This window comes from Hirundo rustica, chromosome 2, assembly GCF_015227805.2.
Source record: "Hirundo rustica isolate bHirRus1 chromosome 2, bHirRus1.pri.v3, whole genome shotgun sequence".
NCBI classification, from domain to species: Eukaryota; Metazoa; Chordata; class Aves; order Passeriformes; family Hirundinidae; genus Hirundo; species Hirundo rustica.
The window spans coordinates 30431426-30458275 of record NC_053451.1 but is presented as its reverse complement, the minus strand read 5'-3'; the positions used below and the strand labels follow the sequence as shown (position 1 = coordinate 30458275).

The window sequence follows — 26850 nt, the reverse complement described above, 5'->3', positions numbered from 1 at the left end:
GTAGGATGCTTGCTCCACAATACCCTGTTTCACATCTCAAACTACATCTGTGGGTTCACTGGGTAACATCCTGTCTTTCTTTCACGTTATCAAGACCATCTGACAAGTTCTTAGAGTCATTAAAAAAGTGAAGATCAAGTTCTTCATGCTCGAAGTGGAAAGTGCTTTTATAGGCTTGACAGCTGCAGGGGAGAGACAGGACCCAAGGCCTGATTCTCTGACCACAAGGAAACTTGGAAAGAGATCAAAGAAGAAATTTAATATAAGGTAAAGGCAAATCCTGTCTGGAAAGCAAAGTAACTAAGTGGGGAAAGAAGTTTTAAGTTTTTATCATTAAGCTCTTAAGAAACAACTGAAAATGGGCCTCGCACACCATCAATTCATTTTCCTGGTGGAAGTAGTCATCCAATAAGATAGGCCTTCACAGAAAGATGCAGGTGCAGAAAACTGTCAGGGACACAAAGGGTAGTCCTCTTTAGGTCCTGAGTTGAGTTCAATTCTAGTTGTGCGGAACAAAAGCTACTTCAAACCTTAAAAGGATTTTTAAGATACACTTACCAAAACTCTGTCTCACTGGGAATTGTTGGGGAGGATGAAACTAAAAAGCCTTGTAAATATGACTGCTTAGATTTTGAGAATATGAAAACAATAAGTGAAATAGAATTGAAAGCAAGTTGCGATGTCTGAGATGTCCTAGTTACTGAATGTCTGGAAAACAATGGTATGGCCAGCTGAAGGTAATCCTCCCTTGATTTAACAATGCCCTTCTCTTTACCAAAAGTCCAAGGGTCAGAGCAGACCCTGCTAGCTTAGCAAGAAGGGTCTGAAGAGCAACTCTTAAAGTTTAAAGTGTAACACATAGGGTAATGTAATGATTCTTATAGGCTGTATGTAAATACTATAGGATTTGTATCTTGTACTAGATTGATTAGTGTAAATTAGAATATTCAGTATGGAAAAGGACTTAATGTATTGTAACGGGAACTTCGTTCTCTTCTCTGCTCTTCTCTTCCTCTCTGCTCTCTACTACGCTATTCTCTTCACTACACTTAGCTCCTCATCTTCACTCTCTGGCTTCGCCCCCTTAGTTCTCTCCTAGCTCTCTTTCTATCTCTCACGGGCCTGCTCTGAGCAGCGGCTGGCAGCTCCCAGCAGGGCCCCTTCACTCACGACCTATGCAATAAACCACATGCTCTAAGACCGGCCTTGACTCCAGAGATCCCTCGTCACCACCTGTCCCATCCGGCCACACTCCAAGGAGACTCCTACAGGAATAAGCAGAGATGGACTGCACTCCAGACAAAGGTGAGTCCAACCTTTACTCTGAGTCTACAGGGTATTCCTGAATGTTCTCTGCATCAGGGGAACAAGAACACATAGTAACACTAGCAGAAGAACTTGGAATGGTCTCTTCTCTTACGAACAACCCTCATTGAAGAAAAAGACATGACATAAGAAAGCAAGCTGCCACTCAACACCGAGAGGCAAGATTTGCATGGCTCTGCTTTCTAGAGCAGTGTTGTTGGTGCAGGGAATCCTGAAGCTCACAAAAAATAATTTCATGATCATAACAAGCAGCTGCCTCTGCCATGGCAGGCTCAGCCAGGCTCACTAGTGCTCCCTTCCTACTTACTAAGAAAAAACTCAACTCAAAGCAGGGCATCCTGCCTGACCACAGAACTAAGAATGCCGTTCACCCTGTAAGCCTGTTCTTCATCCAGGAACAGAAGGCCCAAGACTTCATGTTGATATCCAAAAGTAATATATTACTTTTTTTATATATATGAAGATATCCTTAACCATGAAAAACAGCCTGCAAGGTACCTCATAAAATATGAAATATAAACACTGAAAGCAGTGCTGTCAAAAGAACACAAACTGAATTCCATGGATGGATTAAGCCAATTTCCAAAGTAGCTGAGTACAATAACAATGGGACATGCCAATTTACATATTCATGAAACAAGTATGAGGCAGAAGAAGGTACAAGAGCAACCTCCCCACACTTAGGTAAAATTCCTCAGTCTCACTGACAGCATACATATTATCTTCAGTGTAAATTTATCCATGGACTACTATTCGAAGACAAGAGCATTAGGTCACCTGTAACCCAATTAATTAGTTATCGTTCCAGCACTCCTAGTCTCCCCTACATCTACACTTTTCAAAATCTGGATAGTAAACAGAGTTGATGCATTCAGCAGAGTCCCTATGTGCACGTACTTTATCTACAAAGAATGTAGGCATTCAATATTACATTCAAAAGCTACATTAAGAGAAAACTATTGCAGCCACAAAGTCAAGCACATAAAGGTTAGAAAAAGCCACAACTAAGGACATCCGTAGCACTGATCTACTACCCCACACACTTACTGCCTTCAATTACACAAATAAACATTCTTTTTCCCCACAGCAGATACCTAATGTGCACAGAAGATACAGCACCCATTTAACAAGCAGCAACTGAGCACTGTATTTTCTTTCACATCATTTAGTGTGCAATCTATGGATTAATATACTGAAATCCTTGCTTAAAACACATCACTATTCTTGAGTTTTATGTATTGTGCTTATCACAGTAATATCCAAGTCCTTCACAATCCTAACTAATTTTGTTACCACCACAGGAAATCAGTGAACATTCTACTAATCTCACATATGGGGGAGGGAAACCCAGAGATAAGTGTTGATGAAGTTCTAGATGCCACATTTGGGAGACCATGATTTCTCAGTTGCTCATGCTGTTCTGAATGACTTCATTTGTGGATCGAAGTATTCAGCTCTTTCACAAAGCTGATCCTAGCATCCAAAGTCTGGGCACTCAGAAAATACAAAAACATGCAATTAAAGGCAATTTCTGAGCAGTTCAATTTAAATTACCAGACTAACATTTTTCTTCCAGCAATGTTCTGCTTCAATTGTCACAAATTTTTGTAATCACAAAAAAGGCATCCTACAAATTGTCCTCTCCACCATACTGCAAGCTACATTTCCAGAGCAGAACACCATGTTCTTTAAGTAGGCTGATGAAAAAATAGCAAGTATTTAAGTAATTTAAAATGCAGAGGCTGAAAACAAATACACAACAAAGAAGACAAAATTCCAAATCTAATTTTGCCAATTTCTAAGTTTTGGTCATTTGCTGCTGCTACGCATAATAGAATTTTATCTTAATACTTGCAGATAATCAAAAGCAAACTTCATCCCTTGGAGCCTAAGTAACACCTGACATGGTGAAATAGCACGTGAGGGTGAGACCAGCTTGCTTTGCCCCAAATTTTCACTCCCCACTCACGCCCCCATAGCACTGATCCCCCTAGACATTCCAGTTAATTTCCAAGCCACGTATTTCTCCTACGGTCATGTAGTTCCTCTGCCTGCAATTTAACTCCTCCCTTGTCTGCCCTGCCTTCAAACCTGTTTCCCATTGGAGTCTCCTTGTTCAGTTTTTAAGTCTCAACACAAAACCCGTGCCCCCACGGTCTTATCTAGCAAGAGTTTTTCCGCAATCACTTCCTGTTACCCTTTCTTGTTCCAGCACGTTTGCCAAGTACGCTGCCTTCACACCACATTTTTCTTCACTGGCACCTCAGTCCCCAGTCCCAAACCAATTTCAATCATCTTGTCCCCACTTTATTTGAATGGACCATTCTGGTCTTTGTGTCAGAAAGAAGAGGTATAACCACTATGAAAAAAGATCTCTATTTAAAACTGTGTGCTTAGACCAAACTATCTAAGCACTGGCTCCCATCTCACAGCAGACAGAAGGCCACAACAACAGAGGTACTTTCTTTTGCATAATACACAGCTATGTTTCAAATGTTTAGGTGTGAAGCTTAAACAAGTCCCTAAGACGCTTAACAGATTACTTTCTGAAATGGTAATAATCTGGGACAAATTTGTGTCTACTTTCACTAGCAAAAGCCACTTCAGTCAAATTGAGTTCCTGTTCCTTGTCCTTCCAAAACCATCCTTACAGATTTGGGGAAAAATATTCTTTTTTCCTTGAAGTGCTCTCCTTCCACTGCGTGACTTGGCAAAAAATTCACAAGACTCCCTCAAAGAGACATTTAAGACTTAAGAGTCAGATGTATATTAATAAGGAAGGACAAATTCTAAGTGATAAAAATCTGATGTAAAGGTTTAGCCCACTGTAATGTTAAGATGGGTGATGTGAGACCCACCTGCAACGTCAAAAAAAAAAAAACCCTCATTCAATGTTTTATCAGATATAAACACATCACTTTAAACAGAATCAGTACTAAAACTCAAAATTTCTTTGCACGAACTAAGCAAAGTAGTAGTTTTGCACCAGTGTCACCTGTCTGGCCAACAGATGAAACCATGTTTTTATTTTGTTTCATACATAAGACAGAAAGCAAAACAATATACTCTTCTTCCTAGGAAGCAAGGAAAAAGGCATTATAAATTAGGACATGTCATCCATTTACCATGTGAGTAAATGTCTCAAATTATACTTTTAAATAAATCCTGACTTTACCAGGAAGCAAGCATAAAGTCAGGACATCAGCAATTTCAGCAGTTAGGTCAACCATTCAAACGTCAAAGCAAGTAACTTTTATTGGGGGTGGGGAAACCCAAAGAATCTATTCATTAATTCAAGACCTTCACAGTACTATCTGGAGCATAACAAGAAACTCGAAAGGAGCAGCTTGACTTTTCACACTAGGTGCACAAAGGGATTCTGGCACTTTTCACAGTAAGCCAAACTGGTGGTGAAGATACCCTTTTACTACCTGAATATGGAACGCAAATACTGACACAGTCATCAGACCACAGAGACTTCCTGGTCTCTCTCTGTAGTATATCACTGTGTGTTACATAAAGCATACATCTAGATGAAAATATTCCATCTCTAAGGTCAGGGCATGAACCTGGGAAGAATTATACTTGTACTTACTATTTCAAGCAAAGACAGATGCTAAACAAGTCTAACATTGATGCAAATGCCCCAAACTACAGATTCTATGTACTCATAGCTCTTTTCCCACATGATGGATCAGTAAACTCCCGGAAAGGCTCAGCAGAGATGAACAAATGAGATGTGCCTATGAAGCTCTGGGAAAATATGGGAAGTGACTGACCACAGCTGTGGCTAAGAAAGCTGACCTTTTCATATGATGACTAGAAGGGTGGAGCACCCCTTCCACAAGGAAAGGCTAAGAGAACTGGCAATGTTCACCCTGGAGAAGACTTTCAGGTAACCTAATTGCAGCCTTCCTCTCCTGAAAAGAGACTACAAGAAAGATGGTGAGTATTTACAAGAACATGTAGAGACAGAACAAGGGGGAATGGCTTTAAACTGAAAGAGGGTAGGTTTACTTTAGATAATAGTTCGAGGAAATTCTTGACTATGAGGTGCTGAAGCAGTGGCACAAGTTGCCCGGAGAATTTGTGGCTGCCCCATCCCTGGAAGTGTTTAAGGCCAGGCTGGACAGGGCTTTGAGCAGTCTGGTCTAGCAGAAGGTGTCCCTGCCCATAGCAGGAAGGCTGAAACGAGATGATCTTAAGGTCCTTTCCAATTCAAACCATTCTATGACAACAGAGACTGAAAGGTGGCTTTTAAGATAAAGGTTTGTAACAGTTAGGAGATTGTTTGACTCTCAATTGAGTGAATCAATTGCATGTGTAAATGTTTGTCCAGGAGAGCAGCAAGAGCCTGAATGTCTTCCCAAGGTAACTAGACCAGCATGGGAGAGTGTATCCAGGGCTCAGCCCAACCTAGAGGATAAAAACAGAAAAATTAGCCAAAAGAGTTTTGAAGAGAGCAAAAGGCTTGAGTTGACTTAGACGCCTTTATGCCTTCCCAGGGACTGGGAATGGCCAGTGTTGTGATGGTGAGCCTATCAAAGGGATCTGTAATGAGAATCACCTTTGCATTGTGCTCCAACAGCTCTGTCTATGCTCTACTTCTCCATTGCTTGTCAAACAATTCATAGCTGTATATTTTGAACAGCTAAAGAGAACACTTAAGCAGACTTTTACAAAAGACTTCTTCTTCTGTCCTTGAAAAAACTTAAATTAAAAGGAAATCATCCCCCTCAAAGCTCCCCAGCATTGTACCAACACAACAAGACAACTGACACAACACCTAGAGGATACTTTTGAATCAACTTCTTAGAACTCAAGGGAAATATTTATTGATCTTCTGACTGCTGCGTTTCCCTACTAGATCTAATTATTCTTCAGACAGAAACTGCCAAGAAACAGGATTTGATAGCATATCATTTCATGAGTGTTACATTACAACTATTATGGTGAATAAAATCTTTTACCCTAACAACTATGTCAGCGCAGTCCAACCTCCTTCTCAGCTACAAAATCAAGAGCATTGGCATACCTGGTCTTTTTACTTCACACCCTGACAAAACAGATCAAATTGCTAGTGTGTCTCTTCCAATACCTGTTCTTCCATGCTTTACTCACAGATGTGTCAAGATGAGTAACAAGCACAGCAAGACAGTTCCCAGTTCAATACCTGCCCCGTATTGAAGTACAGGGCAAGAAAACCTTCCTGTATAGTAAGACAGGTCTCCTACAAGTTAACACAATTAATTAGTGAAATTCAAGCAGGGTTTCTCTGACAACATAAGCAGAATACCTCTGCTGTCAGATATCCTGCTCAAGTTGTCAGAGCACATGTAACACATTCTGCTTCAACTTGCTTAACTTTTGACAAATAAAAAGGCATTTTATCACACTTTTAATTCTAAAATGGACTAGACCTTTAGAGAGATGGAAATCATGTAAGCTCTACTATTCAAAGAACAATCATTATAAAGGACAACATCACAGATTTTTGTGACACTGTAAACGTTAATTATTTACAATATAAGGAAATTAAAAGTAATTGATCATTTCATTAGTGAAATTGTTTTCATTTTTGTTCTGCTCTTCATTCCACTCGTTCCATGTAGTAAAGGGCAGATATAAAAGGAAACTGTAATTCTTAAAACCGGTATTTCACCACAATTTACACGTAAGAGTCTATAAAAATAAGAAAATAAAGTGACTTGTCTATGCACACTGGTACTCCTAGAAGTCTGTATCAACCTAAACACAGGTCTGCACACTGGAAGACCATCTCAATACTGGTCAAAGTTCAGTAGTACCAGTCTCTCTTATATTCACGGTCACTGAGAATCACCTGCTCATCATTCACAAATGGACAACAACCAGACTTGAGAAAAGGTGGACAAAGCCAAAGCTACTGTCATTATTTAAAGAACAGGTGATAAAGTACTTCTCTGATCACAAATCTGGGAAAGCAAGCATAGCCATCAGTTCCATGAGATTAAGTTTTTCACATCAATACTTGTGCTATCTTCTAATCTCTCCCACTCCAACACACAGTTTGCCCTTCTGATTTAAGTGCTGAAGAACTGCTTGTGCAGCCACGCTGTTCCCTGACTCGGAAGACTGATGAAGTCTAAAAAAAAACACCTGCCACCAAGAACAGACTGGTTTAAAACTTTATCAGTATGCAGACCAGGTTCACAATACAACTGCTCAGACAAATGTGCCAGCAAAACTTGCTTAGGTGACACAGCACTGGAAGAGGGATTGCTGGAAAAGTGACACACAAATCCCCAGCCAGTTAAAGCCTGTCTTGTGAAATGTTAGGCTAATTTTCATTTCTTGACTAGGATGTATGGTAGCACTTCTTTCATCTTGCTTTTGTCCCTTTTTACGTTGTTTATCATCCAGATGGCCGCTCCTGAGAATTCTTACAACAATAAAAATCTGGCAATGCTTTTTGGCATTTTCAGATATGATGACATGCACGTATGTTCAAGATGATGTGCCCTACAAGTCTGATTTTCCTGGCTGGCTGCTCTAGAACGCATGCAAATGAAAAACTTCAGACCTTCACACAGCCCTCTGAAATTAACATAATTTCCATGCAGAAACATTCCTATCCCTCCACCTTGCCAAGGTGGCTTTGGAGTGAGCCCGTATCTACCACTGGTGACATACTGAAGAAACAGAACAATTTTGAAAAGATCAAATTCACTGTTAGCCTTTGTTATTTTAGAATCAGTTTAAGATGACAATCATTCACATAAGAATAGAAATCCCTGACAGGAAAGAAGAAAACTGCAAGAACACCCAGGATGGGTGCAGAGTACAAATCCTTTCTTTCTATATGCATTGTAAGAAAGTTGTCTTTGGTGTCAGAGTTTTGTAAAAAAACCAAACCAATTCTTCTTAACATATGTGGCAGCTGTTGAAAGGCACTGTTATTAAAATATGATAATAAAGCAAATGTTAAGTTTTTTCTACTAGAGATGTGTTTGTCTTGGGTATCTAATACCAGAGTGTCACATACTAGATGACACCCACCTCTAAACACAGCTACCATTCCAAAATCTCTATATAGTCCACAGCTACCTAACAGTAATGCTTATGGCTTTAACATCAATCAGATTGGAAGCGATCAATTTTCACAGTGAAAGAACATCAGAAACAGTTTCAAGTGATTCTGAGCCCAGCACTTTCCACAGCACAGAATCCACTTCATGTCTAACCACCTTCCAGGCCTTTGCACACAATGCAGTTCCTTCTCTCGCTCTCACTTGAGTCACAAACCAATTTCTCAACTCTGCAGAGGAAGTAATGGCTGTTCTGGCTGCAGTTAATAGCAGGAAGCAGGCCAACTCTGCAGTGCTCAAAAAGGCACCTTGCCAAGGTTGCTTGCCTCTGTTCCATCACTCCCAAAGCCACTGCTGCATGCTGCAGGAAAAGCTCTTACATTAAGGTGCACTGCTGGACGAACACGTGCCAGGGGACTACTGAAATAGCCAGAAGGAAGAGGAGGTGACTGTGTTCCTCCTATGTTGTTTGATAGTAGACCATCTTCAGGTGACTTAACAAAAATTTTAGAGTTCTGATATTTTGATATTGAAACCCTTTAATGTATGCAAAAGCCCTCCCTTACCATGGATCTAGCTGATTCAAAGTGTTTTTATTACCACTACATGAAAACAGGAATTTGTTATGCACCCTTACCTTTTTTCCCCCAGTTTTCTATACTTGACAGAAATCTTTCAGCTACGCCAATTCTTCCATAATTATTTCAAATTATGTCTAATCCAGTGTGAGAAAAAAAAAATCAAAGATCACAACTACTCATTACCAGTTCAAACTAAATAAGAAATGAAGGTCATCATACAAAATAAAATCACATCTTGCAAGATTAAAGACTTAAACAAGACACTACCTTCTATTGCAAAGTTCAGGCCCACACTGGAAACCCAGATGCCTAAATGAGCACACCAACCTTTACCAAATTAAAAGAATCTATCTTCTAAGTACTTCCTCTGCAGAAAAAAAATGAAGGTAAGAGATCTGTTTCCAGACGCTTCCCATCTGACTTAAGAAAGGCCAGGTGACTGTGCACAATGTATTCCTGTTTCAGAATACATTACTATTATGCCCTTTTTATTCCTCACCTAAGCTGGCCATTTGGTTTCACATTCCCAAAGGAAATGCCAAGAAAGTCTTAGGAATAGTTAATACTTTGTTCTATACTTCAGTCACTCCAGCACCTTCAACAGTTCAAAGTTCATGAAAGCAACTTTCTTTAACACTATTTTCCTTCAAAGAACAGTATCAGAAAACATGGAGATTCTAAAAATCTACAATAAAGGTATTGATAAATTCCTGACTCAGTGAATTCCATTTTCTACTGTTCTGGTAGCGAAAAGAAATTTAATGATAATATGATTATATATCATTTTAATGAGGGAAGGAACCAAATTTCCCTAACACTTTCCTCACCAAAGAATAGTTCTTGAACTGTGTTGCTCTACAGGTAAGGTGTGCAGACTGTGGGGAAAGGTACTACTCAATCCTAAACACAGGGAAGTAGAAACAATATTCAGAATGAGGGACAATCCATGGGTACGTTTTGTCTCCTGTCCAAAAAGCCCCCTCTATAGGGTGGAATTTTCCTACCGGCTTCCTCCACCTCTACCTCAACCCACACCACACACTCCTGTTCACAAGCCTTAATTTGTTTAGCTGCAAATTCCTCAAGCCTGTTACATCACTGCATTAGCAAACTTAACACATTTTAAAACTATTTAAAAGTACACATTTTGATGGGACTCACTGCTAAGAGTTCAGATAAATGTCCACAGAATGTCCTGCAGAGTTTTGTTACATTACTTGTTATGTATTTCAAATGAATATAGAAATTGCCAAGCTAGATTAGAAAACTAGACATTTCAGTTTGTAATCCTTACAGCAGTAAATACCAGATGCCATGCACAAACAAAATAATCCTAAAGCTGACACTATCAGACATCCCAACCACAAGAAAATTCCAGTTTTTAAGTATTTCTGGAGCTATAACTACATCAACATAAATACAAGCCATTCCCTGAAAGAACAACCCTATTCTTCCTCGCCTGTGTACCAGAGCTAGGAATTGTATGAGCACAAAAAGGGTTGGTGCAGCAATCTATTCCAACAGAAAACTGTTAATTATTTGGTGGAGTTAGTCTTCCATTGGGTTGGCCAACTCCACTCACACAAATGCCAGATCCTGCAAAGCAGCAGATAATTTGTTTAAACCCATTTTTTAATTAGCTGAGGTACAACATGAAAGCAAGCCAAGAGAGACACGAAGTCCTTTACAAGGCAAGCAGCAACAGCAATGCTGGAAAGGGACAGGAGGAACACGGCTGCTGCATTTGGCAGTGGATTGTCCTAGACTGGTTCCGTTTCAAGAATTTAGCTCTTAAGAAACTTAGGCTACAGCAACAGGCACAAGTTTAAAATGAAACAGCCCAGTATCGCCCTCCACTTTTTTCCACTCATGCATTCTTGTCCATTCCTGTGCAACAATGTTGTGGATGTCTGAATCAGTAACCATCTCAGCAGGTTCAGCCCACCACAGAAGCAGAATAAATCAATTTCTACAGCACTACTTTTCCACTTATTTTTTTCTCAGCTTTCACCTTTGAAGTCTACAGAGTACTACGGCCACTGTGGAAATGAAAAATAAGTGCATGGCTTGGGTAAGCAGACACCTAGTCAAGTAAGGCATAAACCGTAGTTAATTTCAAGAAATACTTGTTGAACTTACTTCCAAAGCCGTTTAAGCATAAAGCAGTTTAAGAATTTCCTTTTAGATTAAAAAGGAAAAACATCTTGTAACTTGCATTTACAATCACTTCTGGACTCATGCTGTGTTGAGGTATCTAATCTGGATCTTGAGCTGCATGCAGATTCCTCATGTGGCCGGTGATGATGGGGCTGTGTGGGATGCTTGGGATGTTGGATCACCCTGAGTTTCAGCTGCGAAAGAAAAGGAACCAGCAGGGATTGCTGGGCCTACACTGTTGGTTTGCCTTGGGGATCCAGACACACACCCCATCCAGCAGTACAGCAGAGACCAGCCCCAAGGAGTGGCTGCTGCTGAGTCCACTGAGCGAAACAACCCCACCTCCTCCCCCTTTCCCTTCGGCCATGGCAAATCTTATCACTTCTGACAGACACAGATTCTGTAAATCTCAGCATCACAAAAGCTTTACACATCTGTCTTTGGCCTGGGCATCAGTGACACATGCATCAGTGTGCTCTACTGTTAAGGTATAAGCCATGTGGTTTGTGGAAGGGACAATTTTCACATATAAGTATCCCACAGTTCTGCTCAATGTTCCTAAATTTAGAAGTGTCTTTTCTACTCTACCCCTGTGAAGTAAATAATTTTAAGCTTTTTAATAACTTATGCTGAATTTTCGGTCTCTGAAGTCTCCAGCCATGTTCCCGACAGTCAGCAAGTCCCCAAGAACGATTACTGGTTCTATCGTCTACAGAAATACCACATTTTTGAGTTTTTAAATAGCACCCTGTAATATCCAACTTGACTGTCTAACATGCTTCTAACAATTTACTTAAGAAGCTGTACTGGTTTTGAAGGACAAAAAAAGCTCTAATCAAAGCATGAATATGTTGGAAAAAACCCAACTATTACTTCCTTCAATATCATGTATTACCTTCAGAGTTTGAGTCTTGAATTGCCAAGCTTTCAAGACAAGTAACGACAGAAAACGAAGCAAAAGCCATCAGTATCCACTGAGGATACATTCCCTTCCTAAACTCCTCTATGACACAGAAAATTTTACTCAACGTGGATCCCTCACACAACAGTAGATAACAAAAAGGGTACAGAATGCACTATGTCTTGGATTTTGTTACAGGATGCCTTTTCGGTAGGCCAACTGAGGTTTTTAAAAGGGAAAACAAAACACAAAGCTTTTGTTTGTGTCCTCCAGCAGAAATCTTTATCAAAGCATGTGCAAAAGCTCTAAACAAGCACAACTAGAAAATTAAGAGGGAAGATTCTCCATTGCTCCCCAAGAGAAAGAATTGTTTGACACAAGACAATTCCCACCCCTCAGGGAAAAAAAAAAAAAAATAAATAAAACAAACAAGCCCACAACTAGACAGACCAGACTACTTACAACAAAATGTCTATCCACAATCTTTCAGCATTTTTATCTCACTCCTTTTCAAATGATCAGTTATTTACGTCAAAATAAATGAACACTTTGTATGAGAATAATTTCCCTTTTCTGCATTTTTTTCTAGTAATTTTCTTCATTTTTCTTGCACTCATACTACACATTCTTCAATATTAGTTTTCTAACTCGCATTTCTTTTATCTTTTTCCCTGCAATAGACTCAGTCCTAGGAGACATTAGACAGAAGAAAGCAGAAAGTTCCACAATTTACACTTGCACTATTTAATTCCCAAAAAATAAGACAGAAAAGAAGAAATCACCAAGAAATAAAAACAGTACTGAACTGCTGAAGGACTAATTATGCATCTCAGAGACTGCAGCTACCGCCCAGGATGGCTGCGTTCCCATTACACTCTGTCCAAAGGAAAGTACGCTCAGAGCTCAGACTTTCTGACAAGAAGTTATTACCTTGATTTGGATACATCCTACTGAATTTCAATTTGTGATAAAAATCATAAGACTCCTCAGATTAAAAGACAAAATAGGTAAATAGAAGTTTAGAAATACCAGAATAAAAAATACTGGGTTTACCATGCATGTGTTTTATACTTGACTGATTCATGCCAAAACAAGGTATAAATTCTGAATGAAGTTCTTCCTCAGAGTTAGTTTTATGATTCCCTTCCTATATAACATTTCCCAAAGAGGAACAAGGTATATATGGCAGCCTCTTCTTCACGGCTGAGGGTACTTTTGTATTTTCTTCCCACACAGAATTATTCTAATACAACTTTCAGAAATGTAATTCTTCCCTGAGTCTCCAACAACACATTTTTTGTGACTGATAAATGGGGAAGAGGAATGAAAGACTTAAAGGTAAAAAAAAAAAAAACCACTGCAGTCTCCTTGCTTTAGGAAATTCCAATTAAAAAATGTTGAAACAAAAATAAATTGTAAGTGTTATACACCTTGACATTGGTGGTATTAGTATCTTCCTATCACATAAGTTTACTAACTACAGACTCCTTTTACTTAACATTTCTAATGCAACTTAACATTTTACTTTTCCTTTTTAATCACCAAAGGGAAAAAAAAAACAGTAGGAAAACAGAACATTCAGTTTTAAACACCGTAAATTGTAGTAATAGCTCATTCCATTTGATGCACAAACTTTATCAGCACTGTTCTTTCTTGGAATTCACATAACTCCACATCCGTAGAGCAGCGTGCTTTACGTCACATTATAACCTCTAGTTCCATGACACTCTGTACTGTTCATTGAAAATTCCTTTCAGATTATTTCCAGTGTTTTCTATTTTGGAGCCAGAACACAAACAGAAGAAAAGGTCCCTCTGAAATGCTTAAATGTGACCCACACAGTTCAAGTACTGAAGAGAAAATTAAGCTCCATGATTCCTTAATAATTCAGGGGGGTCTTGTAGTCCTTATCCTGGACTCACCAAAATGAAACAACCCTCCTCTCTTTCCTGAAGAGAGAAGGCAAAAGTGGTTCTAATGCAAATTAGCAAACTGAAAATTATATTTAACATAATAAATTCTAAAAAAACCCCGATATTATGTATATCTGCATGATTTAGATGATGAATGGTAGGTCCGGCATACATAGAATTCCTTATTAACAGTACAGATGCTCCATTTTACAATCTTTTTTCAACTACACCTTTAGCCCACCCCCAGCCTTAGCTCATTCTTACCAAGATTTCCATCCTCAATGGTCAGCACCACTTCATCCATCACCAAGGCCCGGAAATCCAGCTCCTCTTCACAGCACTTGGCCTTCAGTGCTCTCAGGATCTCCTGCTGAGGGTAATCTTCTCTGATGCGACGGTCTGTTAAGAACCACAGCCTGGGAGCAACTGAACTGCACATCTTGGACTTGTCTTGCAACCTTCAAGGTCTCCTTCCAATGGAACTGCTAGACAGGGGACAAGGTGAGACTCTGTTAGAGTGCACATGCTCTTTTGTTCACCATCCCTGCTGTACTAAGTCCTGCTTCCCCTGCACGAGCCAGTCTGTTTCAAAAGACTGCAACTTCCAACTTACAAGCAGCAAAATAATGTCTACACCTACTCTGCAACCAAAAGTACCAACAACAGAAACAAATCCATTGGCATTCCATGGCATGTTAAAGGCTAGAAATTAAGTCTTGGTCCTCATCCCAGCTTTCTCCTCGAGAAGTACCCAAAGATGTAACTAGTGGTACTGGCAGTAGCATTCCTCTTTCATGACAGTACTAAAAAACACGCAAAGAACAGAAAACAATTTGAATGGCCATGTCTGAAGGCCAGAATTTCAACTTCATAATTAGGATAATTCCTTCAACTGAAATAACTCTGCCCTTCTCCTAGGTATTGCTAAAATACCAGTGACAGACTTGATTTGTCTCTTTCCACCACATATGGAAGAGTAGAGCGTGACAAACTCTTTATGTTAAAAAAGCAGACCAAAAGAACAGAAATGCATTACCACAGAATCTTCCAGGTAACTATCTGGGACTGTTTTGCTCCCACAAATTTCACATCCACTGTGAGGTATACTTAGAAACAGAAGTATTATTCAGAAAAGTAATAATGGAAAAACCAACGGAACAAGGAGCACCAACAAAACGTCAGGAATACAGAACACATATTAACACATGTAAAATAAAGCATTATCAAGGCCAGAACTCCAGTGGTAGCCCTTTCTTGCTTCAAATCAATTTTTTAAAATCACCGTTATACATAAACAGAACTAATGAATTCAGGACCAAGAACAGAAAACATAGTTCAAATTGAAGAATTTCAATAGGGTTAGGATTGAAAATAGCAAGGTACTACTCCTTTTGCTTTGAATACAGAGGACTTGGGCTATTTTTGACTGAATATATTTTTACTGGAATATTTTAAAAGCTGTAAACCAGTTATAGGTACATTAATGGACTACTCCTTTATGTTCAAGAAAGACAAGCATGTAGTAGGGAACAGGAATTCTGGAGAAAACCAGAACAGTTTTCTGTATCGCCTTTGAACTTTTCTGTTAAAATAAAGGTGAAAAAAATAATCACTTTCACCAATATAACTGACACGAGTTCATGAACTCTGAGACAGAAACGGGAGTTTCTATCACCTTTATTATAGGAGTTTTATAGGAGTTTCTAGCACCTTTAGTATATAATTGCTATCACTTGATATTACAAAGAATTTTAGTTTCTGCAGCAGGTCTTTGGACAAAAGGATTGTTTAGTTACAACCATAAGAACCAGATAGGTTTTTCTAGCATTAAAAAACTGTAATTTTTTTCCCACTAGAATAGCTTTTTCTTAATAAGAAAATAAAATTTTAAGTGGACATTTTTATTCCTGGTACTAAGATCCATGGTAACAACACGCAAAGTCCGTGCCTTTTTTTCCATTTATTTGGTAAATGAGCTGCTACAAAAAAACCAAGGACTACAGTTCTTCATACTAACAGACTGGAAAAAGACTAGGGAAAGACAATTACTGATCCAGACCAGTCCTTGAACACAGTCAAGATGTTCAGGGTAAAGCAGGAAAAAGAGTGTTTGCTTCCAGCAGAAAAATGGGTGTGGGAGGTTATAAGGAGTATCTTTTGATCTCTCAAAGAACCTCTTTGTTCTTCAAAGCAGCTCGAAGCGAAAAGAGCGAGATGAGGCCGGGGCCGGCAATGGCTGACATCTATCAGACCCTGCCCCACTTGCGTGCCCCTCAACAATGTATGTCTGGACGCGGTAGTTTACAGGGAACTTCCTGGAACGACATCCCGGGCTGGGCAGCGGGACAGACGGTGTTCTGCAGGAATGCCCCGCCGCCGGCCCAGCCCGGGGGCCCCGGGCACTGCCCCTCGGCGCTGCCATTTGCGGCGGCGCTGGCCGGGCCGAGCAGCGCCACCTGCCGCCCCTGCCGGGCAGCGCCGCTCTGCCCCCGGCCCGGACGGGCGCGTCCCGCACAACGGCGGGAGAACGCCGACCGCATGGAAAAACACACCGCACACACGCTTCCTCGGCGTTAAAAAGAAAAAAAAAAAGAAAAAAAAGAAAAAAAAAAAAAAAAAACACCAAAAAAACATAAATCAGAAACCATCACGTATTTTCTGCCCGCTTCGGGTTTTAGTTTAGGTTTTTGTGGTTTGAGGCTTTTTCCCCCTCGGTACTGGTTCTAACGCTGATACAAGCACCAAGTATTTTCTCCCCATTTTTGCTTTCTTTGCCAGTCTGCTTCAATTTTTCTCAAACCTCTTCTCTACCTGGCCGCACCTCCACCCCCTTAAATACACCACCACCTCTCCCTGAATGTCATTTCACCACTTAATTTCTTAAAAATCAGCAAAGGGTTGAAGAAGAAAGAAACGTATGGCCTTCTTTTCCTCCATCTACATTCGAAAGAAGTTACAACATTGTCAAGAAGGGCCTTCTATATATATCAATGAGGATATTAAACCAGCAGGTGTATAAAAATGCCTTGGGTATGGCTATTCATCTCTCTCCTAATACTACATCTCATCTGCTCAAAATCTTATTGGTTTTATAAATGTATATATGAAAGCTCCCATCTTATCATAAGAAAAGCAAGTAACAATCTCAAGTCTGCATGTAAAGACTGAGAAGCTCACTTCAGAACAAGCTACAAGCAGCAGCAGAGACAGAAACTAGCAATCCTGACTCTTGGATCCTTCACCTCCAACCCAATACTCTATTTTTTTTCTACCCAAAAGAATTTCTTTTTCACACTAACATTCTGCTCCTAAAACCAGAACACATTCATCAGTTTCAGCCCCACCTTATAATCTATTTTGATTGTGTAAGAAATCCCACATAATAAAACTTGCAATTTACCCTATTAACCCGAACATCTTAAAAATCCCTCCCACATTCTCAAGAAAATGATTTGTAGGAGGAAAGCTGGCCTTGCAGTCAGATGCACAAAAGCATTAAGCTCTGAAGTTGGATATTACTGCCAGAATTCTTCCCTGAAAACCAACTCCACCCATTTCAATCTAAAAGACACATCCTCAGACAATGCTGGGTGTGCAGAGAATACTTCCTAATCCATGAGAGCATCTATTGCAAAGCAACTATGGTATACATAAGGGGAAGAGCAGATGTTTAAATAACTTCAAGATGGCCACTTCAAGCGCACTTTTCACTCAAAGCTACTACAGTCAAAGCATGTACAATCTTGCAATAACTACTTCACATATCTATGAAATTAGAAGGCAAAAAATAATCATAAACTTAAGTGCATGTAACAGACTGGGAAAGATAAAAAGGGTGGTATCAAAGTAAAAGGCCCGTGATCAAAATCAAACTGCGTGTCACACCGGCCAAGCAGACACTGCCACAACTGCTTCAGGAATACACGGCGTGGAAGAGATTCCTTGCAATTTATGGAGGGAATGAACGCTCACCTCAGCTTTCAGCTGTGGCACCCTTACACTGCTTCAGCCAGGTCTTACTCCAGCAATCACACAGCGGCTTCCTTCCCTCCCCAGCACATGCAAACCTATTTCCTCTCACATTCCTTCAATCTGCAGTACACCTTTAACAGCTGTTCTAACAAAAGCACTCACTGTGCTCCTTTTCGACTTTACATCATATATGAATATGTTTTATTGAAATAACAGGGAATTCAGCCAATCAGATCAGCTGTCTAGAGAGATCTGGAAATCTCCTCTGAAGACCACTCTTTTTGCCTTGAAGGGGGTGTTCTCTTCACAGAGAAGATTAGAGACCTCCCTCTTCCTCCAGGAATGGGAGATTGGTCTCCATGGCTCATTTACTCATTCTCCTGTCTTTAACACCCAAAAGTAGGAGGAAAATAGACTAGTTTCTTTTTCTTTTTCACCATGATGTATTGCCCTTAAGATGAAACAAGAAACCCATTTTTAGGAGATCCTAATTAATTTATGTATTATTGATAAATGTATAAAATAAAAAGTATCTAGTATACAAAAAAAGTTCAGTATTCTTTTCTTTCAGGATGCAACTACTGAATGCTTTTGTAAATTAAAAAGTCTAGGGTTGTGTCTTCCCTGTGTGAATGATGAATGGAATCCCAGATGTCTATAGCATCAAGGATCAACGTGACCTAGCTATTTTACCTGCTGAACCTCTGATCTGACGTTGCAGCACATTCCCACTGCCTACAGTGGGATCTGAGAAACACGTTAGTGGAATAGTTATTACCAGCATCCCCTCCCAGAACCGCCCTTTTTTAGAGCTTGGCTCACATGTTACAGCACTGTGCAGATTAACAAACTCCACAGATTTCAGTGGTTATCAGAGAGGTATAACCTAACTTAGTTTTAGCTTACCTCTAGGTATGTTTAATCCCTACAGTTGAGAGAGTGATAATAAAAATCTCAAGGAAGTGAGAAAGAATGAGCAAGAGACTGACAGTCACAACCACCATGGGCAATGAAGAACTAGGGAAAACATTGCTCCAAGCACTCACCTCCCTACGAGTAACACTAACATCATTAATGCTTATTTATAATACTCATTTTCAGAACAGTGCTATTCAAGCTGGAAATGGTATTTTGATTTCCTTTTCATCATATATTAGCTAAGGCTTGAAATTGAGTACACATTTCCAATCATCTCTACCATTAGAGCAGTTTCTAGAATGGCTGGAAGGATGCACTTCAAGACAGTAAAGTCCTAAGAATGGCTGGCAGATGCTTACAAGTTATCTCCTTCAGGAAACACCTCAAGGCAGATCTGAATTATAAAGTCAACCTTACATAGCAGACCAGTTAAACAGCTAACGAACAGTTGTCCAGCACATGACCCAGCATGTAATCCATCATACACTGTCACGCAAGTCTCTGTCTCATCTTAATGAGAAGAGAGCAGCATTTGAAACATCCCAGAAATAGGACTTCCTATGTCATAGGGAGAGCAGGTCTGCGAACAGTCCACAGCTGTTTCGAGCATAAAGCACAAGTGATTTTTTTTTTCCACACAGAGATACCAGAATGATGATCATCTAAAGAAAATGTTACGGAATTATGTATGGACGATGAATATATCACATGGTGATAGAGAAAAGAACTGACATCTTTATAAAATAAATCCAAGATAAGTCAACTGATTCCTGACAATGCTGCTTCATGGTGATGCTTAAGGCCAACATCAAGAAAAATTCCTCTTTTACGTACCAGAAACTAGTTTTCCTAAGACTGTCACATAACTGTTTGAGAATCTTTGGAAAGAACACATTTTTAAAAGCTGAAGAATCTGAAAAATTAAAATATTTATTTAAATGCATTTTATATAATATATTGAAAAGCTGCAGCACAATGTGTCCACTGCTGCTGCATTATCATCCACCCTCTACACATGCATCGGAGAATTCAAAGTCTCTGCAGGCAGGTGAACCCCAAGCACACCTCTTTGAAAGCACATCACAGTATTCACCTCCTCTTCCCTCTGAGATTTGTAGACCGCAACGGCCAAAGGACATGGGAATATATTAATTGTTCCCATTCATTCCCACCCCTGCAGACGGGCAACTACACTCCCCATGATGGCTTTCATCTCCTTGTCTCCACCTTTGCACTGAGCGATGTTCAAGATGCTAGCAGCAATCCTCCCAGGCACAGCTGCCTCTGAAAGGCAGACATCCACACTCCTCGTCATTCCTCCTCTGTGTTCATGCTTGCAAGTAGAAGGCAGGATTCCTCATTCACACGCCCCACTTCCCGATCACCACCGAATAATCCATTCTCTTTCCTCCCCACAACATGAGCCCCATCCTGGCCAGCATCAGCCACCCTTGTACTTCGCTCTTGGTATTTTTCCCAACAACAGGCTCTCAGCTTTTTCACGCCCCTCCACTGTCCCCGTGTGCGCACGCACGCCCGTGTGCAAATAAAACACACCATTTCCTCCCACATCAGCTGCTTTTCCACCTGTGCCAGGTTCCCCCCGCGGTGTGGTACAATACCCCTTCTCCTCCCCGATCCGTGTGTACACAGCCAGTTTTCCCTCCTCCCTTCCCCCACCCCACAGTCTCTGTGCATGCCTCTCCCAGCGCCTGGCGTGGGGGAAGGGAAAACATGCACTGCGTGAATGAATGGGCTGAAGAGACTTACCCGAAATTTGGTGAGGAAGGAGTGGAAGAGACGAAAAGGACACTAAAGATGGGTGTCTCCTTCAGCGTGCCAAGTGCTGCTTCAGTTCTGGCTCCCTTAAGGAGGTCACGTGCCTTGCTAGGTACCCCTTTTCCCGGATCCTATACTAACCAAAAAGGGTGGCACGGGAGCCTTCTGGATGCCTCGCTGCACTACACCCCAAAGGAGGGAAGGGTACTACTGAAGCTCCCACAGCAAGCAAGCAGTGAAAACGTTCTCCTGGTCCTGTCAGACACTGCCTAGCAGATGCCTCTGGGACCAGGGTAGATTTCTGAGGGAGGGAGGGAAGGGGGAGCAAACGAATGTTTGAAATAATTTCCAAATTGTTCTCCCCTAAGGAGCAGGGAAGGATGGGAAGGAGTAAAAAGAGTACTGGTGAAGAGCTGTAGCTTTCTACGTAAAAGAAACTCAATCCTTGTGTCTCTACTTCCTCTGAACTAAACCCCTAAATGACTGAAGTCACCAACACCTAGGGAGGAAAAAGAAAAAAAAAAAGAAACATTCCTATTAGACATAAACATACAAAGGCATGAAATAAACTAAATCCCAATGGAAGAAAAGGTGCTATTCAAAACAGTAAGCAAAGTCAAAAGAAAATGATGACATAAACGTGATTAGGGGAAATGTTCAAGTTTAAGTATTTTACACAAATATACTATCACAGAAACTGATTTTAAAGAGAAAAAAACCCACATGTCTAAGCAGTTTGTTCTTTTACTTAAGAATGTGCATTCAATGGATAAATCCATACCTACACGGGAACATATGAGGAAATTAAGTTTCTAAACCTACAAAAAATATTGCTATTTATTTGTGAGCCTTAAAACCTTTAAGCCTGTCCCCCAGAATAACCTTTAGGATTCAGGTAAGACTGGTGAAAAGTACATTTCAGTTCAGAAGCGTGTATTCCTATGTATTACGAGCATGTATTCCTGTGCATTAGAACACACTCTGCCACAGAAAATAAACAGCGGTTTATAAACGGTGACCCAAGGGGGGAAAAAAAAAAAAAAAAAACAAAAAAACCCACCAAAATAACATGTCTAGAGGATGCTTGCTTAACTGATGGAATCAATCCAAGATTAACAGTGGCACGCTCGGAAAAACGGAGCCCCTGTTAAAAGATCCCAGGCACTAAAGTCACCGATGTGCCACCAGCTCTCTTTTAAACACCGGAAAACAAAAGGGGAGAGGAAACCTACTTGGGAAGATCTCGCTGCCAGACCCGACGCCAGCCACACACCCCCCCGGCTCCATCACGTGAAGATGAGCCCCCACAGCCACGGCCGATCCCCGCGGACCCGCGGCGAGGACGCGGCGGCCGAGCCAGCCCGCGGGGCGGCGGCCCCCGCCCCGCGCTCGCAGCGCCACCGACCCGCCCGCGGAACGCGGGTCCCGGGCCGGGGGCACGGCCGTGCCCGCCCCTCCCGCCCCTCTCCCCTCGCACCACGAGCGGCCGCCGCCGCCGCTCCCCCTCCGCCACCCACCTGGGCGCCCCGGCGGGCGCGGCGGGGAGGCGCGGGCAGCTCGCCCCGCTCCGCGCGCGGGGGATGCAGCACAATCACCATGGGCGCAGCGCGGCGGGGCGGGACGGCCGTGAGGGGACGGTCCCGACCACCCCCCGCCCGCCCCCTCCCCGGGCACGGCGGACCCCACCCCCGCGGGCTCGCGCCCGCTCAGCCCGACATCTCACCCGCCCCGGGCACCGCCGAGCCTGAGGGGACCCGCGGGGCGCCCACCCCCACCCCCTCCGGCACCGGGCCTGGGAAGAGAGGGCGCGGGGCGACGAAGGCTCCGGGGAGACGCGCCCCTTCCTCCCGCCGCGCGGTCCTAGAGGGAAACGAGCGACGCGACGCGACGCTCGTCCCCCCCCCCTCACCGCCACCCCGCCTTCCCCCCCCCGCTCGGTGTCCCTCCTCCCCGCGGCTGAGGCGAGGAGGCCGCGGCTGTTCCCTGCACCGAGCCCCCCGCCCGCCGCCGCCGCCTCCCGCGCTCGCTCCCGCCGCCTCACAGCGAAGCGGCGGCGGTGCCGTAACGGCCGGGCCGGGCTGGGCGGGCGCGGGGCGGGCGCGGGGCAGCGCGAGGGTGGCGGCGCTGGGGTGCCTCGGACCGGACCGGATCGGACCGGGCCGAACCGGATCGGACCGAACCGAACTGCTGCTCGTGGGCTGCAGCACCACCCGCGGGCTGAGGCCGCTCCTGTCTAACGGCTGAAGGCTTCCACAGAATGGGTCAGGTTGGAAGGGACCACAGGGGTCACTTGCTACAGCCTTCCAACTCCAGCCGGCCATCCCAGCGCACGTGGCACAGGATTGAGACCAGACAGCTCTCAAGTATCTCCAGTGGGAGAGACTTCACAGCCTTTCTGAGCAATCTGTTCCAGTGCTCGGTCACCTTCACAGCAAAGTTCTTCCTCATATTCAGGTGGAACTTCCAGAGCATCGGTTTCTGCCCATTGCCTCATGTCCTAATGTCAAGCAGGGCCTGACTCCATTCTCTTGGCATCGCCCCTTTAACTGCTTATAGACTTTGCTATGGTCCCCCCCTCTTCTCGAGGCTGAACAGGCCCCACTCTTCTCAGCCTTTCCTTGCAAGAGATCTGCTCTAGTCCCCCAGTCATCTTTATTCCCCTTCCGGACCTGCTCCAGGAGCTTTTTGTTTCTCCTTCCTGAGGAACCCAGACTGGACACTGCATTCCAGATGCAGCCTCCCTAAGGCCAAGTAGAGGGGTGGGATCACATCCCACGACCTGCTGACAAAGCTCTTCCTCATGCCCTTCCTCACACCCACTCCTGCCTTCTCCCCTACCCCAGACTGGGCTTCAGTCCAGCCCCTACTGCCATGGCAGACCCCAGCCCGGGTCCTGCTATGCCCATCTGGCTTCTCCTGCAGGCCCACCTTCCACCCCTGACTTCTCACTCCAGGGTCCAGACACTAGGCCACCGCTGGTGACCAGCCCCAGTGCAGCCCAGGCAGCTGTGCTGTCTGGCAGTGCTTGTCACCGCTGCTGCTGTTGGCATGTGGTGTGCAAAGCCAGAACCCTCGTACTTCATGTGACAGGTGAAGGTGTGACAGAGCCACAGAATCAATTTGGTTGGAAGAGATCGCTGAGATCACCAAGTCCAACCTATGACCGAACACCACCATGGCAATAGATCGAGGCACTGGGCCGCACATCCAGTTTTTCCTTAAACACCTCCAGGAACAGTGATTCCACCCCTTCCCTGGGCAGATCTTTCCAATATCTAATCACACTTTCAGTGAAGAAATTCTTTCTAATGTCCAGCCTAAACCTCTGCTGGCAAAGCTAAGCACATGTCCTCTTCTCGCCTTATGTCCCACATGCCACGCATCATACAGCATCATGTGCCTGGCATACCCAGTGTGCAGCCAGGGCTGCACCATCCCTCGCTGCTGTCGCTTCTCTAAAATAATAACTGCTGGCAGCAAACAAATATGACACATCCCCTTTATCAACTGACACGCCTTGTTGATCAGTTTCTGTGGCACACCTACTCAGTTTCCCTGGTACCACACCCTTTTCATTCACTATATTGTATCAGCTGTATATTTCACATTTTCCTGTGTGAATTTCTCCTTCACCCAACTTTCAGAATGCCTAGACACAACACACACACTGCACACAACATGTGTGTTCCTCAGTAATCTGTGTTGTGCTCCCAGCTTTGCAAATATGGGATACAGCCACTGGTCATTCCCAAACACCCATCCTACCACAAATGTTCCCATTCAACCTGCTTTCTTGCACCCCTTCAGCATGTGGCAGTGCTGTCCTACCCATCTTAATTCTCTCACCTGAAGCACAGAGAGTTTGTTCATTTTGTTCTGCAAACATCTAGGTCCTACTCACCAAATCTCACATGTGATTCAGACAGCTCTTCTGAAACTATTTGCTTAATGAGTGTGAGGCGAGGCTACCTCACGATGACATCAGACACCAAAATCCTTATTTATCAGACATCATCCAATGCACTCCTGTCTGCTTGGGTTGCTTGCCAAGACTTCTGGCTTCTCACAGCTGCAAGGCAGAGACCACTTCCAAATTCCTTCCCCTCCTTCTTTGACTCTGTACAACACTATAAGGAAAAATATACTATCACTCACTTAAAAGCCAACTTGAAAGTACAACTTGAGAGCAGGAGGCAATCATAGGCAAGTACCAGCAGGGTAAACTAGCAAGAGATAGAGATAGAGATAGAGATAGAGATAGAGATAGAGATAGAGATAGAGATAGAGATAGAGATAGAGATAGAGATAGAGATAGAGATAGAGATAGAGATAGAGATAGAGATAGATAGAGATGATAGAGATAGAGATAAACACCAAAGTGCTAGGCAACATTTTTGTTGTTTTGACAGTAGCAAAATATGACTTTGTTTGAGAGAATTACTACACTCTGAAGCCTTCTAGAACAGAGTTCCCATGCTCATGAAGTTTGCACTTTCAAAAGTTGTAGTGTCAGGCTGTGAGGTGCACGGGGTTTGTTTACACAGAGAATTTGCTAACAAAGAGCTACTGTGGTATCACTGCTCTGCTGAGGATTGTGCAACAACTTCACATTGCCCAGCATGGACATGTATTTCAGAGTAAAAACTCTTCTGGATTCATGCATTTATGCTGTTTTAAGACAGCATAAAGCCAAGAGGATAGAAAAATATCTTTATTATGACTTATATAACTACAGTGACACAGAAATAGCAGATTTTTTTTTTTATATATTTCAATAAGCAGCCAAGTGGTAAGGCAGGTGCCTCTGCTACTCAGACATGGTTAGCAGTTTGTGGAAAGAGGAGAATTGCACAGCTGGGGAATTCAGGAATGTAGATTTTTTGGCCATAGAAATGCATGTTTGGTTATAAGACATCTGAGAGGAAGTCATTCTACAAGTACAGGAAAAACACTCGTCATGGTAACAGTAAGATATTTGATCTCAAACCATTTGGAATACTTCAGCTGGGTCTTATGATTATCAGTAACAATTTATTCCGCCAACTACCACTTAACCTTCGTAGCTCTTTCTCATGCAAAATGTAGCGCTGTATCCTTTTTATTACCGTTTGTTGAGCTTCTGGAGTTGTAGTATGTTGAACTTTGTCACAGGTTGGATACCCCATATCTCTAGAACAATTTCCCATAATCGAGAAACTTAAGTGAGTTTGGAAAGTGTCATGAGAGTCTTTTGCCCTTTCTTGGAAAGGTAGAACAGAAGAAAGGGTCAATTTATTATTTATGATGTGCCCACCTAGGATGTGCCTACTGCTGCAGAAGTTTTTGAGTTCTTTATTTTAAGAGTTGTCACTGCAACTGAGTTGAATGTAGATGTTACAGTTCCCCAGAATTAGGCAAGACTTCTTTTTTTTTTTTTTTTTTTCCCAGTGAAGGCAGGGTCTATCCTGTTACCCATAAATCTACTCTCAGGATAAAATTCTTACTATTTTATAGTGCAAGAACAATATTGGACAGTGCCCTCTGTGTCAGTGGTCCAGAATACAAAGCTTCGCCCTTTAGGGAAGAATTATAATCGTAGTATCAACAAGGAATGGATGCCTCTGAACACTAACGAGTCCTGGCACCTTTCTTTTGAGATTTTTCCCATGCACTCTGTAATGCATAATGTAAGGACTGGTCCAAAGCCTTAATGTATGCAAAATCTGATTTCATGGTTGATTCCATGAAACATCTTTTGTCACTGAGTTCACTACAACTGCAAACCAGCTGTTTAGTCCTGAGGCCAAAGCCTGCAGGATATTATCCCATTATTCACATTTTAAAGTTTCATATACTGTCTCTGGTTTGGTGTATGACCTTGAGATGGAACAATGATGGAAAGCCCAGCCTGAAAATGTTGCTAAGCCTAATTATTTATACTCATTTCCCTGTGTGCTGACTGTGTGCTCCCCTGTGTCTTCAGTTGCTACTCATTTGGTCAGCTAAGTCTCATAGAGATGTTTCTGCTTCCTGCTTGGATGACTGAATATTAAAAAAAAAAAAAATATGTAAAAGGCAAGGTAAATGCCTGTGTTCACACATGAATGCTTGGGTTCACATATGAACACAGATGGTCCAATGAAGGGAAACAACTTCTGGCCTGTGTTTCAACAGGAAAATGGCCGTTTCATTCTTGTTCCATACCACGTAAAATGAGGACTATGTCAAATGGTGCAAAATCATCCCTAATTTCGTAG

General features: G+C 42.4%; 1 protein-coding gene across 6 annotated transcripts in view; it reads right to left on the bottom strand.

Moving 5' to 3' along the window:
- The window catches only part of RIMKLB (ribosomal modification protein rimK like family member B), a 51430-nt gene extending 28966 nt beyond the window's left edge, over positions 1–22464 (bottom strand). For 2 of the 6 annotated variants that reach the window (XM_040055136.2, XM_058419290.1), the window contains exons 1-3: positions 21675–21691; positions 20606–21113; positions 14210–14430 (exon numbers count right to left, since the gene is read on the bottom strand). In XM_040055136.2, coding sequence (XP_039911070.1) covers positions 14210–14384 — 175 coding nt within the window. In that variant the 5' untranslated portion in view covers positions 14385–14430; positions 20606–21113; positions 21675–21691. Of the gene's footprint in view, positions 1–14209; positions 14431–20605; positions 21114–21674; positions 21693–21846; positions 21932–22131; positions 22218–22337 lie in introns of those variants that run through there. The other 4 variants (XM_040055134.2, XM_040055133.2, XM_040055135.2 and 1 more) reach the window with 4 other exon arrangements.
- Between the last annotated feature and the right edge of the window lie 4386 nt (positions 22465–26850).